Genomic DNA, 14,616 nt, shown 5'->3' on the forward strand with positions numbered 1-14,616 from the left:
ATTCTTTCGCATTTCTTTCTTCCTCTTCATGTATACAAGGTATCACTACAAGCTGCAGCCTATTGAGTGTGATAAATGTCATTTTACTGCAAATGTGGACCAAACACATGGATAGCTGACGCATTGTCTCTGCATGTAAAAGCAGTTGCGGCTTGTATTAGCTCATCGTGATGGACAGTGTGAATACACCATGATGGGATGGTGCCACGGCGTGATGGTGCCTTGTTGGCCAGTGTAAATTTGTCTTAAGAGCCATGAGCACTTGTTCATCTTCAGTACTGTAAAATACATCTTTTCTCCTGCAAGCTTTTTATTTTCCATGATTTGGGAGGAAACAGTTTGCACCAAAACTAGAAAAAAAGCCCACCAAACATGCGCTCTAAAACACATAGCTTAAGAGCTATGAGCACTTGTTCAACAGAAACACTACACAGTAGTAGACTTCTTTATTGTTAAGTAGATGTGTTCATTGTGTTTCAAACAGTTTATCAAGCATCAGTGCTCAACATTAGCTAACCCTAGTATATGTAATGTCGCTTGCAACATTTATCAAGCACGGTCAAAGCTTGAAAGGAACTGAATATGAACACTACACAGAAGCAGGATTTTTATTGTTAAGTAGCTCTCTGTGTTTTGTGGGGAACAGTTTTGCAAGTATCAGCGGTCAATGTGGTTTCACTAGCTATCTCCAGTACAGGTGAGCCACTTGAACAATACTGAAGGAGATATGACTACTAACGAAAAATTTCCACTGGACTAGCAACCAGACTTAACTTGTGGAAACTATCAATTTTTCATGGGGTGCACTGGTAGTAACATTGTGTTCTTTTTGTTAATTCTGGGTTCTATTATACGTAACAGGTGAAAAAACTGGTGCTTTGACATTCTGAAATATTTATAAAATGAAGATCCCTCTTCCTTGAGCTCCTTGTAGAGTGTGTGAAACTCCCCTTCTGTACCACATAATGAGTTCATTTTTCACTGTCACTGTCATTTTGCTCATTTCCACCAGTGCATCTTTTTAGAAAATCTTCATTGGACAGAAATTCATATACTGGTTTAAGCTTTTCTTGAACTAATTCTTCAGGTGCCTGTGGCTGCCTATATTTCGGTCAGCGCGTAATTCTATTCAACACACTGCAACTTCTAAAATACTTTCACAATCAAATGATCCTTTTGCAGACATAATCTATATACTTCAGAGATACAAATTATGTAAAAAATTTCTTCGTCTGTCTCAACCAGAACCTCCCCTTAAGAAATGTGAGGGCTTTACCTTCGTTACTGTGAAACGTATCTTTGCTACTGCAGCCTTTTTGCTTTCGGTATTTTGGAAGGCGGTAGTAGGGACCAAAATAAAGAAAAAATGGCTAGTTAACATGGTTCTAAAATGCATGTGTTAAGAGCTATGAGAACTTGCTTATCTTTGCTGCAATGGAACACATCTTTTCTGTTGCTTGCATTTGGAAACTGATACCCAAACGTCTTCAGCGTGGGGCAAAAACTGTTGAAAGAGCAGCATATATAGGTGCATGTGTATTCATTTATCATGAAGACCATGAACGTGTTAGGAAGCGTCATAGGGATGAACAGCCATAACTTCGCGGAGTTATATGACAGGTAACACATGGCCTTCGGGGAGCAAATAATGTCCTAGTTTTTTAAAAGAGTGAACAAATACAGCACCAAATTGCAAACCAGAACATGTCTGAGGAAGAGGAAGGTTGCCTCTATAGTACGGGGATCACGATTAACCATAAGTTTTGAAACAACATTTTTTTATCACTCCAAACTTTAAATGCTTTTTTCTCAATCAACATTTTTCAGTGCATGAAGTGCTCTACAGCCTCAACAGGTTGACAGATTCAGTTTTTTTTAAATCAAAGATAATTAGATTTAGGGGAAATCAGTGAGAGCAATTTTTGTATTCGAACTTTGTAATTTTTTGTAAACATTTTAATGTGTGAAAAGATATCAGCAAAACGGACATGTCTTTGAAATGAATGGCGTTTGTTTTTCGGGGTATTTTTCAAATCCCATATTGACGACCACCCAAGTTCATTCTACTTTAAGAATTTTCTATTTTTGTGGGATTCAGAAATAGCCATTATTCTGTAAAATGCAATGTGAGGTGCACACTTTGACAAGGGCTACAGCCACCATTTTAATTAAAAATAAAATTATAAACATTTAACAATTTTTCACACCTGTCAACCAGAATCTCCCTTTATGGTATGCATTTTACAGTCCATGTTTACTGGACTTTTTTCCTGTTTTAGATAACATGTGACCCCTATCTGTGACATAACGTCATTATTTCCTTTTAATGTGATAGCCACTTTACTTGGAGGACCTGTATACCTGCATGGTATCTCTCTACTGGTCGATGTAATAGCGAACATCTTGCCGCATCAATAACCTTCCCGACATCTATGTACTTGTACTGCTTCCTGTGGAGACCATATTTCATTGAGCGAAACACATGGAAGCTCTTTATAGACTTTTGTTTTTCAAATAGATTGTGATGTACAAGAAGGGTAATGTGGAGAATCAAAATATCCTTAGCTCAGTCTTAGCAATACCTACACATTTTCCGTCGTGTGTGCACTAAGGGGAGGGTTTATTTATGCCCACCACAAAAATTAAAAAGTACAAATTTCGTTGATTATTATTGATAACATAGTTTTTGATGATATATAGATGAGTAAGAAGGGTTCTGAACCGGAAACTGAGTATAACATTTGTTGTGAAAAGTCACATTCGCTACTAAGACTTTAATTTTTTGATTAAGCTTTACTGGAAAACTTAAAACAATTACGAAATCTGATGCAAGAAATCGCAAACACTAATTATTTTTTCACAATTTTTGTGTACAAAATATATGACTATACTACAATACTTTTCGAAAAATGGGTATAACGTACCCCCACCCTGCCCCACCCACTTTGGTACTGTGAGGGTTAATTTACTTCAGAAGCTACACAGTGATCCTTATAACCTAGCGAAATTATTTGTGAATGGATATGAAGACATATAGCAGAACTTACAGTTCCTCATAATACATGATGAAAACACTTGTATGAGGAGTAATTTCTGTAGATGAATGGCTGATAGTGATACTTCGATTCCTGGCAACAGGAAGCAGTTAGAACTATTTAGCATTTTCGGCAGCAAGGTCCAAACACCTTTTGCATGAACTAATACATGACACTGTCCTGAAGAAGGGTTTCATGAAGCCAAGTATGGTAGTCAATTATGTAACATAATGTGACAAGTTATAGATATTATTTTTTTACCTTTTTCGACATGTTTTGAACTCCATGCATTCTTATTATGGAAGCAGACAGGGTGTTGTCTTTTACATTGTTACTGAGTATTTGAGGACTTCCAATTCCCAGATTGAAGTCCACAAGGAACCTGTTATAAAAATATAAATTCCACACTGATACGTGTTCATAGACTATATGAAAGCTTTACTTTTATAACTTCCATAAGTGTTATGAACCTGACCTCCAGGCTAAAACGAGGGTTTTCTGTCGGCAGGAACTACAACAGCTCGTAGCTAGCAGTCTACCAAAATACAACAGGTACAGAAAGTAAACTCTACAAAACCTGCATTAGAGGAGAACTTGGTGAGTAGTGCCCCAAAACATAATCTACGGTCTAAAGCACATAACAGAAAACAGACACTAGTACCTCCTAAAAAATTACACCATAATGTGCAGGCAATGTTTAGTAAATTGTTAGAAATAGGTTTATTCCTGTAAACTAATTTACAATTAGTTGTTGTCTGTATAGCTTAGAACTGGCTAGCAAAAGATTAAATTGAAAAACCAGTTTGAGAATATATATATATGAAAGTAAGGGAGGTGGTACAGCTACCTATGTTAAAAATAATGTGACCTACAAATGCCTCACAAAACATAATAAAATACTAATAGAGAAAGACTTTGAACTTTCTTTAATTGTCTTGACAGACTCTAACATACTGAAACCAAGTGCGTATAGATCTCCCACTTGAAATATTCAGAATTTCGATCACTCCCTTGAAGCACTACTTAATAAGCTTTATGCAATCAAAAAAATTTTCTGATATGTGGAGATTTTAATATCGACTTCTTTAAACCTGGAAAAAGCAACGATGAATTGCTAAATATCAGTAATTCATTCCACTTATCCCCAACTGTTGAAACCCCAACCAGGTTCACTGAAAACCCAAAGTCAGCGCTTGATCATATCTTTAGACATGTAAATAGACAATATTACTCAATGATGTCATTAATACAGGTTACAGCGATCATGAAGCCCAGATGTTAACAGTGAATTTAAACTACAGGAAACAATGTTCTATGAAAACTAAGGTGCAAAGGCAGTTTGATGAAGGAAACATGACGGTTTCTAATTATATTCTAGGGGCTGAGAATTGGTCAGAGGTATATGAGAAAAAGAATGGTAATAGTATGTTTAATTGCTTTCATAAAACATTTCTTCACTATTTCAGTATTGCATTTCCATTAATTCAAGAAGAATTAGAAACAAATGCACAAATTCATGACCAACAAAAAGGATTAAAACCTCTAGCCAAAAAAAGCGCTATTTGAAGAACTTCATGAATCACCATGAGTTGGATTATATTTGAAGTCTTACCTTACTCTCTACAATAAAGTAATTCAGTAAGCGAAAAATTATATAATAATAAATTAACAACAGAATCTAAAAGTAAATTTAAAGACATTTGGAAAGTTGTGAAAAATGAAACTAACAACATACACTTTGCTATAAAAAAACTTTGAGACTGAATCTAAAAGATGAGTTCCATCAGAACCAGTAAAAATGGTAAATGCATCTAATGACTATTCCAGTACAATAGCTCAATACCTGATAAAGAAGAACTACCATTGACCAAATACTCAACACATGTGCAGACCATAAAAGCATCAATGTCTCTCCACAAAGCCTCAAACACTGAAGTGCTCATGGTTATTAAAGGATTAAAAAATAATATTGCTGTGGCAGTGACAACATACCATACTTTATTGAAAAGAATTGTGGGGAATACACTGTAGGAATATTAACTGTTATAATTAATGCATCCTTTAGTAATGGACTTTTCCCTGATCTTCTTAATTACAGGCCAGTAGCACAACTCAGCACATTTTCAAAAATATTTGAGAGATTGTTTTACACCAGGTTGGAAAGTCTTATTAACAGACTCCCTTTAATACCAGAGCAGCAGGATGGATTTAGAAAAGCTAAAACAATAATCACAGACGTGTATGAATATCTCAACACTGATTTGTCTAAAGCTTTTGATGTATTTGACCACAACATAGTCCTTAGAATGTTAGCTAATTAAGGTGTGACAGGAAATTCAAACCTATGATTAGAATCGTATCTATCAAACAGTGTGCAAAAAGTTGAAATGAAATCTGAAAAAAAGAATGCTAATGTTCATCAATGTACTGTGCACTCCTCCAGGAAAATGCTTTTTATATATGGTGTACTACAAGGCTCAATCCTGGGACCCATAGTGTTTCTGTTACACATTGGTGACATAAACACAAAGCTTACTTCAGGGCATGGTACACTATTTGCAGATGATACAAGTATTCTGGTAACAGGCACAGACAAAACTGATTATGATCAAAAGATTAAACCACTTATGTCATCACTGAGTGAATGATTCAGTGAGAAGAATCTCATAATAAATGTGCAAAAAGCAACCTACATAAGTTTGAACTTCTCATCTGAAAAACGAGAAATCTCTGACTTGCTCCAAAACAACCAAGAGCTCTCTAGTGTGAGATCAGTTACGTTTCTTGGTATATGACTTGAAGAAAATTTTAAATGGAACACACATGTCAGTTATATCTCAAATAATCTGTCAACTGTGTGTTATATTCTAAGGTACTCAGGAAATCAGTCACGAAATTAGTCCTTATACAAGTATATTATTCTTACTTTCATTCCATACTACAATTTGGGGTCATATTCTGGGAGAACGCATCCTACAGCAGAGATATCTTTAAAATGCAAAAAAAGGTAATATGTATAAAATTCAATCTGAGATATAATGAATCATGCAGGCAAAATCTCAAGAAACTTGGCATTATGACACTGCCATTTATTTACATTTATAGTATTATATCATTTGTTAAAACCTACTTATAAAGCTAAGACAGCCCATAATGTTAAATGAACACATTGATAGCTACAAAACAAAGCAGCAGTCTGACTTACATATGTTTCAGCCCAGAACAACTTGAACCAAAAAAGTGTCGTACATTCTGGGATATGGACATATGATAACCTACCAGCTGAAAGGGAAAACAGAGAAATATAAATTGTTTTGACATATAAATTAAAAAAAGTATCTTTTGAAGCAAACCTTTTACACAGTAAACGTTTATTTTGAAATAGGTAATACATGTTAGCAAATTTCTTAATAATTGATCACTTAGGCCTGATTATAGTGCATGTTTCCCTTAAGTATGAAAAAAAGCGAAAGTACAGTGTTTATTACCTTCTTTTATTATTAAACTAAGTTTCATGAAACAATTAAAATTCTAACGACATAATTGTAAAAATTATTCTTAACAAAGGTATAAATTGCCAATGGCCTTGCTGCAGTGATAACACTAGTTCCCATCAGATCACTGAAGTTAAGTGCTGTCGGGCTGGGATAGCACTTGGATGGGTGACCCTCGGATCTGTCGAACACTGTTGTCAAGCAGGGTGCACTCATGCATTCAGCCCTTTTGAGGGAAACTGAGGATCTACTTGATTGAGAAGTAGCAGCTCCAGTCTTGTAAACTGAGACATGGCCAGGAGAGCAATGTGCTGACCACATGCCCTCCATATCCGCATCCAGTGACTCCTGTGAGCTGAGGATGACATGGCGAATGGTCATAACTGTTGGGCCTTCATGGCCTGTTCGTGCAGATTTTAGTTTTAAAGTATTAAATTCTGTAGCTGCAAGCTCTTCCTCTTCTGAGGACTTGGAACCTACAAATGATTTACAGTACAATCTTTTCTGACTTGTCCAGTATCATATGTGCCAGTTGTACAATGTTATGATTACTTGCATCAATACAATACAATACAATTAGGTGTAACTTCGAGACTTCTGCTGGCAGGCAGGGATGTGGGAACTATAATCCACAACTGAATACTGATGTCGTAAATATTACATCTTTATTACTTTAATGAACATGGAATATCATGGAACAAAATAATCTGGAACAAAAACAGAGAGATCTTACAAAAGCTAAGAGCATGCATAAACAAAGTTACTGTTAACTTGTCCGTCATGTAGACACAAAGATAATCGACATGTTCAACTGGTTGCATCGCCAGTGGAATGTAAGGATACTTCTGCGGATTATCCTGCCTGCTCTCACGCCAACAGGTGCCGGTATAGGAGAGTGCAGTTGCTCATTGATAGGAGAAGTGCATGTAGACGTGTGAGCGTCTGCAGCGATTGACTCCATTGACAATGATGGCAGGCCAACATTTGGAGGCAGCAGTGTGGGGGCCTAGTCACTAGAGGAAGGTCTAGGACCAAGCATTGGCTGCAGGAGAGGCTGCTATTGCACAGGCTAGTGTAAAGTGGTTACAACGGTGCTCTAGCTACATCTGTACAGAGCATGACATGGGTACATTGAGTGAGGTCTTTATGCACCAAAATAGGTGGGTTTGTATGGAGAGATGCCGTTCAAGATCAGAAATTTGCAATGTAGTTCCTCATTTGTAGCACCAGTGAGCAAGGATCTTCAGGTTGATTTCCTTGTTGTGTGGATTAAAATCCGACAGAGTTATCAGGGATTCGCTGTACGCCATTACTGCTGCTGAACCGCTGATGTCAGTTCTGAAAACTTCCCCTAGACCTAACACTGGTTCGCTTGCTGTGGAATTGTTCGTAAATTCGTTATCAGTTTCAGATTCACTAACGTTAAGCTTTTCACTGTAAGTGCCATTGCACTGTGAATCATTTGTAGGTCTCGAGTTCTCAGGAGGGGAACAGCTTGCACCTACAGAATCTAATCGTTTACTGACAGAAAAAGTCTGTAATCTTGGCATCTAATTTAACACTTTCTTTTTCCCCTCCTCATCTTTTGTTCAACTAATTTTCTATAGCCTCCTCCACGAGACGTTCATTTCATCGATGTTGATATTTACTTTATATCAGAAATTCACCACGTTAATAAAGGGTGGGCGGGGGGGGGGGGGATGCACACAACCAATAATAAAAGTGTTTATAAGATCTCTCTGTTTTCGTTTTGGAGTATTTTGTTCCTTGATTTTAGCTGTGCACTAAAGTAATAAAGTTATAACATTTATGGCATCAGTATTCAACTGTTGAATATAGTCCCCACAGACCTGTCTGTCGCCATAAGACTCAGCGTTACTCCTTATTGTATACCACATTGTATCAAAGCTTCTGCTTCAACATCTGATGTGTCTGTATCTAGCCACACAAAAATATCGCAGAGGCACTGTTGGCAGTTCTATGATGCCTGCATCGCCATCCATCTACCTAAGACTTCCCTCTCACTAATAACAATTCCCACATCCATTGCTGCTTTTTTGTGCAAGTAAATTTTTTTGCTAAAAAGTTTGCCACCCCTAAGAATTTGCTGCCCTGTCCTGGCTCATATTGCCCATGTGTAAATACAGCGCTGGTTACATCATAAAATCGATTAATTATTGTCCATTTCTAATGATGCAAAAACAGATCTACTCAAGCTCTTCTTGACTGTCCCTTCTTAAACGGATGTTGAAGAATGTATGTTAGCAATAAATGGTGAGCCATTCGATGTAGATCACCATAAGCGAACCCATAAAGTTTACCTCCTATATGAGGTACATAAGACACTGGCTTTTTAGCAATTCTGCACCTTATACAAGTTTTTTTCACTTTTCTAATATATTAAAACTGGAGGGGAAACTGCAGCCTCGGTAAATGCTTATATGATCATGCCACGTTAAATATCTAGCAGACTTTAGTGTCTATGTAGTTCTGTTTCTGATTGTATGAATTGCCTCAGACATATTTGTTTTCGTCCATTTCTTCCTTTTTCCCTGCAGCCTGTATTTTGGCTTTGTCCTTGGCATTGCAGAGTGAAAATGGCACAGGTTAGTTGTATTGCAAAGTGGTCCAAAATCTGGCCATATGTAATGACCTGAATTTAGACCATTTCTAGTACAAAATTTTTAGATTAATCACAAAACAATGGAAAACAACTTAAATATATTCGAAAAGATAATATTATTCTTAACGCTGTGTTCTAGAGAGAAGACTGGTTGAAAACATGGATGCTGTATCAAAAAATAATGAATGTATACCTCTAAAAGTTTTAAGATGGTTGAAATCCTGTTTTTGTTGACTAGAATCACGTGGGACAATGAACTGACATGTAGATTTCTCAGAAAAACTGATGTTGTCCATGAAACTTTTAAGTGTTTCCACTATTATTTGTTGTCTAAGACAATAGACGCTACAATGCAGGAAAACACTTGTAGGTGTAACTAAACTGATATGGGTGCAGTTCCATGAGCTGGAGGGAACACGGCAAGAGCAACACCAGCCTGCACACACAGAGGTGCTGTGACAGTCACAACATCAGAGTGGTGAGCACACCAGACTGGGCGATCTGTGCCCCACAGCAACTCATTCGAGCACAGCCTGTCCCCTCTGAGTATTGATTGTCAAGCAAGCCACGCCCATGCAGTGTGCTCAAGCAAGTACAAGTGAGTAAAATCCCCAACCTGCTGATCTCCAGTACACACTGTGTGCAAAGGGAAATTGGACGTTCCATAAGAATGGATGACGAGAATCTGATGAAGCAAGTTATTAGTAAAATTGTGAAGTTCGGAGGAGAACTACCATGTTCTACTCAGAAACTATATGACTTTAAGGAAGTAAACATCAATTTAATGGATAACGTAACAGAAGTTTATTTAGTAGCAACATTTAAAATCTGATCTGCAGGCATGAAAAAGAGAGAAAAAGAAAATAATCTCATAACACTGAACACTTCTAGAAGAAGAAATCAGAAAACATAAAACGAATGTGGCTGAAAAGGAAGAAGAATGCATGCAGCAAGAACTGAAACACTGATTTAACATACACCATAAAAGGGTTAATCAAACAAATAAATAAATAAATTGTGATACTGAATAGTACATTTCACATTAAATTTACTCTCGTTTTGAAGCACATATTCCATTACAAGTAAATCTATTGACTCTTGACCCTTAGCTTCCCAGGTCATTTTGTTGTCAAACACTGTCTCTGGTTGGTCTGAGTGATCGCTATATTTAAATGGCCATAAAAATTGAGTTCAGTAGTTTCTGTAGAACGGTTCGGATTTTATGGAAAAGGTTGCATTAATGCCACACAAAAAAAGTCAAACAAATTTTAAAGTTAATTTTTACTAAAAAAAGTATTTAAACAGAAAACTGTACAAAATGAACATAATATTACATGATAATGTTAATGCAAGAAAACTGAAATACCCTGCACTCCAAATTTTACTTTTTGCTATATTTTTATTATTTATTATTCATGTAATAACAAAAACATGAAAAACTCACACAGAACATTAAAAAAAATGAAAATTACACTAATGCTTTTTAGGTATGTAGTTTTCTTGTCAAAGATATTCTATGCATTTGCTGGAAATTTTTTTACAGTTTTCAAGTCAGACTGGCTTCTTGCAACAAAGGCTAACATAAGATGTCTTTCTCTTCTTTTTTTGGGCCACATGTGGAGCATGTTCTGCGGTTTTCCAGTCGTTCTACAACGACCTGTAGTCTTGGTACTGCCACACCTAAAACACAGTGGAAGATGTATGAGGTTCACGGAGTAGATGATACATAATGTCTCGCTATCTATCTGTGGTGTCACCAGCGAGTTTATAAACTTTTTCAATAATTTAAACGATTTACCTGAGTATCGTCTTTGTAGGAATTGAGAAGGACAAACGCGTTCACACCACTTATGTCCAACATGCGGAAAAGTAATACCATTGGTCATCATTGGAAGAGGCTTCGACGATCAGCGATATTTATTTTCATCTAATGTATTTCTAGTAGAATCTTCAACTAAAGATTCAGTCTCCATACTTCTGTCTTCATGATTTTGATCACTTGTTTCATTCAAGGAATTCATAGGTAGCAAAATAAATTCTCCCTCACTTTCGCACTCTTCCTGTACTGTATTATCTTCACTTTCAGTTTCGTTGTTATTATCTCATCTAAAATCGCTTCCTAAACTGTTCTGAAACCATTTTAAAGCAGTATCCTCAAAGTAGACTTGAAGAAAGCTTTTGATAATGTTGACTGGAATACTCTCTTTCAAATTCTTAAGTTGGCAGGGGTAAAATACAGGGAGCGAAAGGCTATTTACAATTTGTACAGAAAAGAGATGGCAGTTATAAGAGTCGAGGGACATAAAAGGGAAGCAGCGGCTGCGAAGGGAGTGGGACAGGGTTGTAGCCTCTCCCTGAAGTTATTCAATCTGTATATTGAGCAACAGTAAAGGAAACGAAAGAAAAATTCGGAGTAGGTATTAAAATCCATGGAGAAGAAATAAAAACTTTGAGGTTCGCCGTCGACATTGTAATTCTGTCAGACAGAGCAAAGGACGTGAAAGAGCAGTTGAATGGGATGTACAGTGTCTTGAAAGGAGGATATAAGATGAACATCAACAAAAGCAAAACGAGGATAATGGAATGTAGTCGAATTAAGTCGGGTGATGCTGAGGGAATTAGATTAGGAAATGAGACACTTAAAGTAGTAAAGGAGTTTTGCTATCTGAGGAGCAAAATAACTGATGATGGTCGAAGTAGAGAGGATATAAAATGTAGACTGGCAGTGGCAAGAAAAGCGTTTCTGAAGAAGAGAAATTTGTTAACATCGAGTATAGATTTAAGTGTCAGGAAGTCGTTTCTGAAAGTATTTGTAATGAGTGTAGCCATGTATGGAAGTGAAACATGGATGATAAATAGTTTGGACAAGAACAGAATAGAATCTTTCGAAATGTGGTGCTACAGAGGAATGCTGAAGATTAAATGGGTAGGTCACATAACTAATGAGGAGGTATTGAATAGAATTGGGGAGAAGAGGAGTTTGTGGCACAACTTGACAAGAAGAAGCGACCGGTTGGTAGGACATGTTCAGAGGCATCAAGGGATCACAAATTTAGCATTGGAGGGCAGTGTGGAGGGTAAAAATCGTAGAGGGAGACCAAGAGATGAATACACTAAACAGATTCAGAAGGATGTAGGTTGCAGTAAGTACTGGGAGATGAAGAAGCTTGCACAGGATAGAGTAGCATAGAGAGCTGCATCAAATCAGTCTCAGGACTGAAGACCACAACAACAACATCCTCAAAGTCAGGGTCCACAACATGAAGAGTAGACCTGTACCTGGTTTCTGAATCCATAACAGAAAGTCTTAGGTGTGGTCTCAGAGGCCGCTGGCACGAGACAAGCAGTAATAGTAAATGACCACGTCATATTCAAGAGGCTACTGGCAAAGGAAACCACAGCAGATTCGGGAAAGAACAATTACACGACGCTGTAATTTCCTACTCCACCACTATGCCTTAGCAACAGAGTAACAATAAATGGTAGTAGTCTGTGAGAGCGTACCTGCGACATTAAGGGTTAAGTAGAAGAATCCCTATGCTCCTGAAGGCGTTGCTGCATAATGTTCTTCATAAACTTAACACGATGTCTGGACTATACTCTTCTGCACGATAATACTTTTTTTCATTTTATCTATGTTGCTGAAAGAAATTGTAACTTAGGACAGTACTGAGTGAATGTATGTCAGCGATCTCCTATGAAAGTGACTGTGATGTGAGAGATCTGTACAGAACTAATTATTTTGGGTAAGTCTAAAATTATCTTTTTTCTGAAATAACTATTTCCCTGTTCGTTGTAGGGTCAATAGCGGTTGTTTACGCTTTCAAAAGAATTATAAGAGGTCCCTTCTTATCTCAAGCTCTGTAATTCATGTTCTTTACGCTCCATAAATATGTGTTTCTCCTACATATTTCAATGGCACTGACGCATATCAAGCATTTCATCATTCATTGTGCACGCAAAGATGAGAAACAAGAGACTAAACAATTAGTTGACTCAAACCCGTTTCGTGCTGCAGAATTTTTTCTGCGCAGATGTGAATTTTGCCCCCGAAATATAGCAATTTTGGGCAAACCTCTAACTCCATTCTGGCCAACAGAACGATCAGTTGACGCAGATCTGATGTCTGCATGTGGACTGGCCTAGATTCAACTTCCTTCTTGAAAAAAATTATAAAATTAGTTAGACCAAAATATGTTTCGACAGTGATGCAGTATGGGTCTTCTGCACGATTGGCTACACTCTACACAGCCCTGCACCAGATCTATCTTTGGTTTTCAATGTTCTTAGTGATTACGCTACTTTGGGATATCTTTGTCAATCTCCCTCTTTGCCCATATCTTTCTGTGGTTTCCGTTCGGATTTATTCTCTCATTTGGATGGTCGAGGAGTGAGTGTTTTGTATGTATGTGTTTAGTTGTAATGAAATTTGTAATGGTTATTGTGAAAGCTGTTAGATATTTGAATTACTTAATGTACTTGTGTGGTTATATTATTAGATTTATTTAATACTTGACACTTTTGATAATAGTGCCACGTGTACTTAGTTTCCTTTAAAGTAAGTTCGAGAAGTTTTCCTGTATAGGCGATGGTATGTTGACTCGTGTCGCTATGAGGTGGTCGCTGAATACATTCTTATTCAAACTACATTTAGCTACTACTGTGCATTTTAAAGGATGATGACTTATTATTTGCTACTCTGAGTTGTTACTGACGACTCATATTTACCACCAAGATCTCTGATGTCTGCTAAAATAACTCGTAGCTTTTAATTGTATTTTCAGGTTCTGTAATTTTTTTTTTTTCTTACAGACTGTAATTCAAGATGCAAATTTTCGTTAAGACCCTTACTGGGAAGACCATTACTTTGGAGGTAGAAGCCTCTGACACAATAGAAAATGTGAAGGCGAAGATTCAAGATAAGGAAGGTATTCCTCCAGATCAGCAGAGATTGATATTTGCTGGCAAGCAGTTGGAAGATGGAAGGACACTCTCAGATTACAACATTCAAAAGGGTAAGGTCTCCTTCCACATTCTGCTTAATTGTTGCATCTTTTGTTTAGACTCGCATGTATTGAAAAGCTACTGTGGAATTTGTGTTAATTCCTAAATTAGTTTTGTTGGTTAGTGTAAGCAAGTAAGGACATTATGAAAACAATGTTGTTGTTGCCAGAAGCTGTTGCTGATACTTGGGAGAGTGATAGGCATTAGCATTGCATTCTTAAGGAACTGTATAACTTTTTAGTTCTAAGACTTTGCTCAAATCTGTTATGACAATGTGGTCATATCCTGTTTTTGTAGGCACTTAGTATAATTATCTTTAGTCCACCATTGTTGAATTATTACTGTGTGTAATAACTTTGTCATTTAATATTTGTCAGTCATTTTTGCTGTGCTGGTTATACTCTTGATTATAAATTTAAATTTTTCATAAAGAGGGATGACATGCCCAAAGCCCTTACAC

The 14,616-nt window shown here is 36.9% G+C and overlaps 1 protein-coding gene and 1 non-coding gene across 2 annotated transcripts in view; both read left to right on the plus strand.

The window, feature by feature from the left end:
* Window positions 1–13,448: 13,448 nt before the first annotated feature.
* The window catches only part of LOC124803099 (polyubiquitin), a 120,747-nt gene continuing 119,579 nt past the window's right edge, over window positions 13,449–14,616 (plus strand). The window contains exons 1-2 of the mRNA XM_047264254.1: window positions 13,449–13,553; window positions 13,965–14,167. Of these exons, the coding sequence (XP_047120210.1) occupies window positions 13,978–14,167 (190 nt within the window). The 5' untranslated portion in view covers window positions 13,449–13,553; window positions 13,965–13,977. The remainder of the gene's footprint in view (window positions 13,554–13,964; window positions 14,168–14,616) is intronic.
* On the plus strand, window positions 13,824–13,899 carry LOC124803854. The gene has a single exon (XR_007017320.1). It is a non-coding gene; the product is annotated as a small nucleolar RNA SNORD24 (small nucleolar RNA).

Source organism: Schistocerca piceifrons, chromosome 6, assembly GCF_021461385.2.
Source record: "Schistocerca piceifrons isolate TAMUIC-IGC-003096 chromosome 6, iqSchPice1.1, whole genome shotgun sequence".
In the NCBI taxonomy this organism is placed as follows: domain Eukaryota; kingdom Metazoa; phylum Arthropoda; class Insecta; order Orthoptera; family Acrididae; genus Schistocerca; species Schistocerca piceifrons.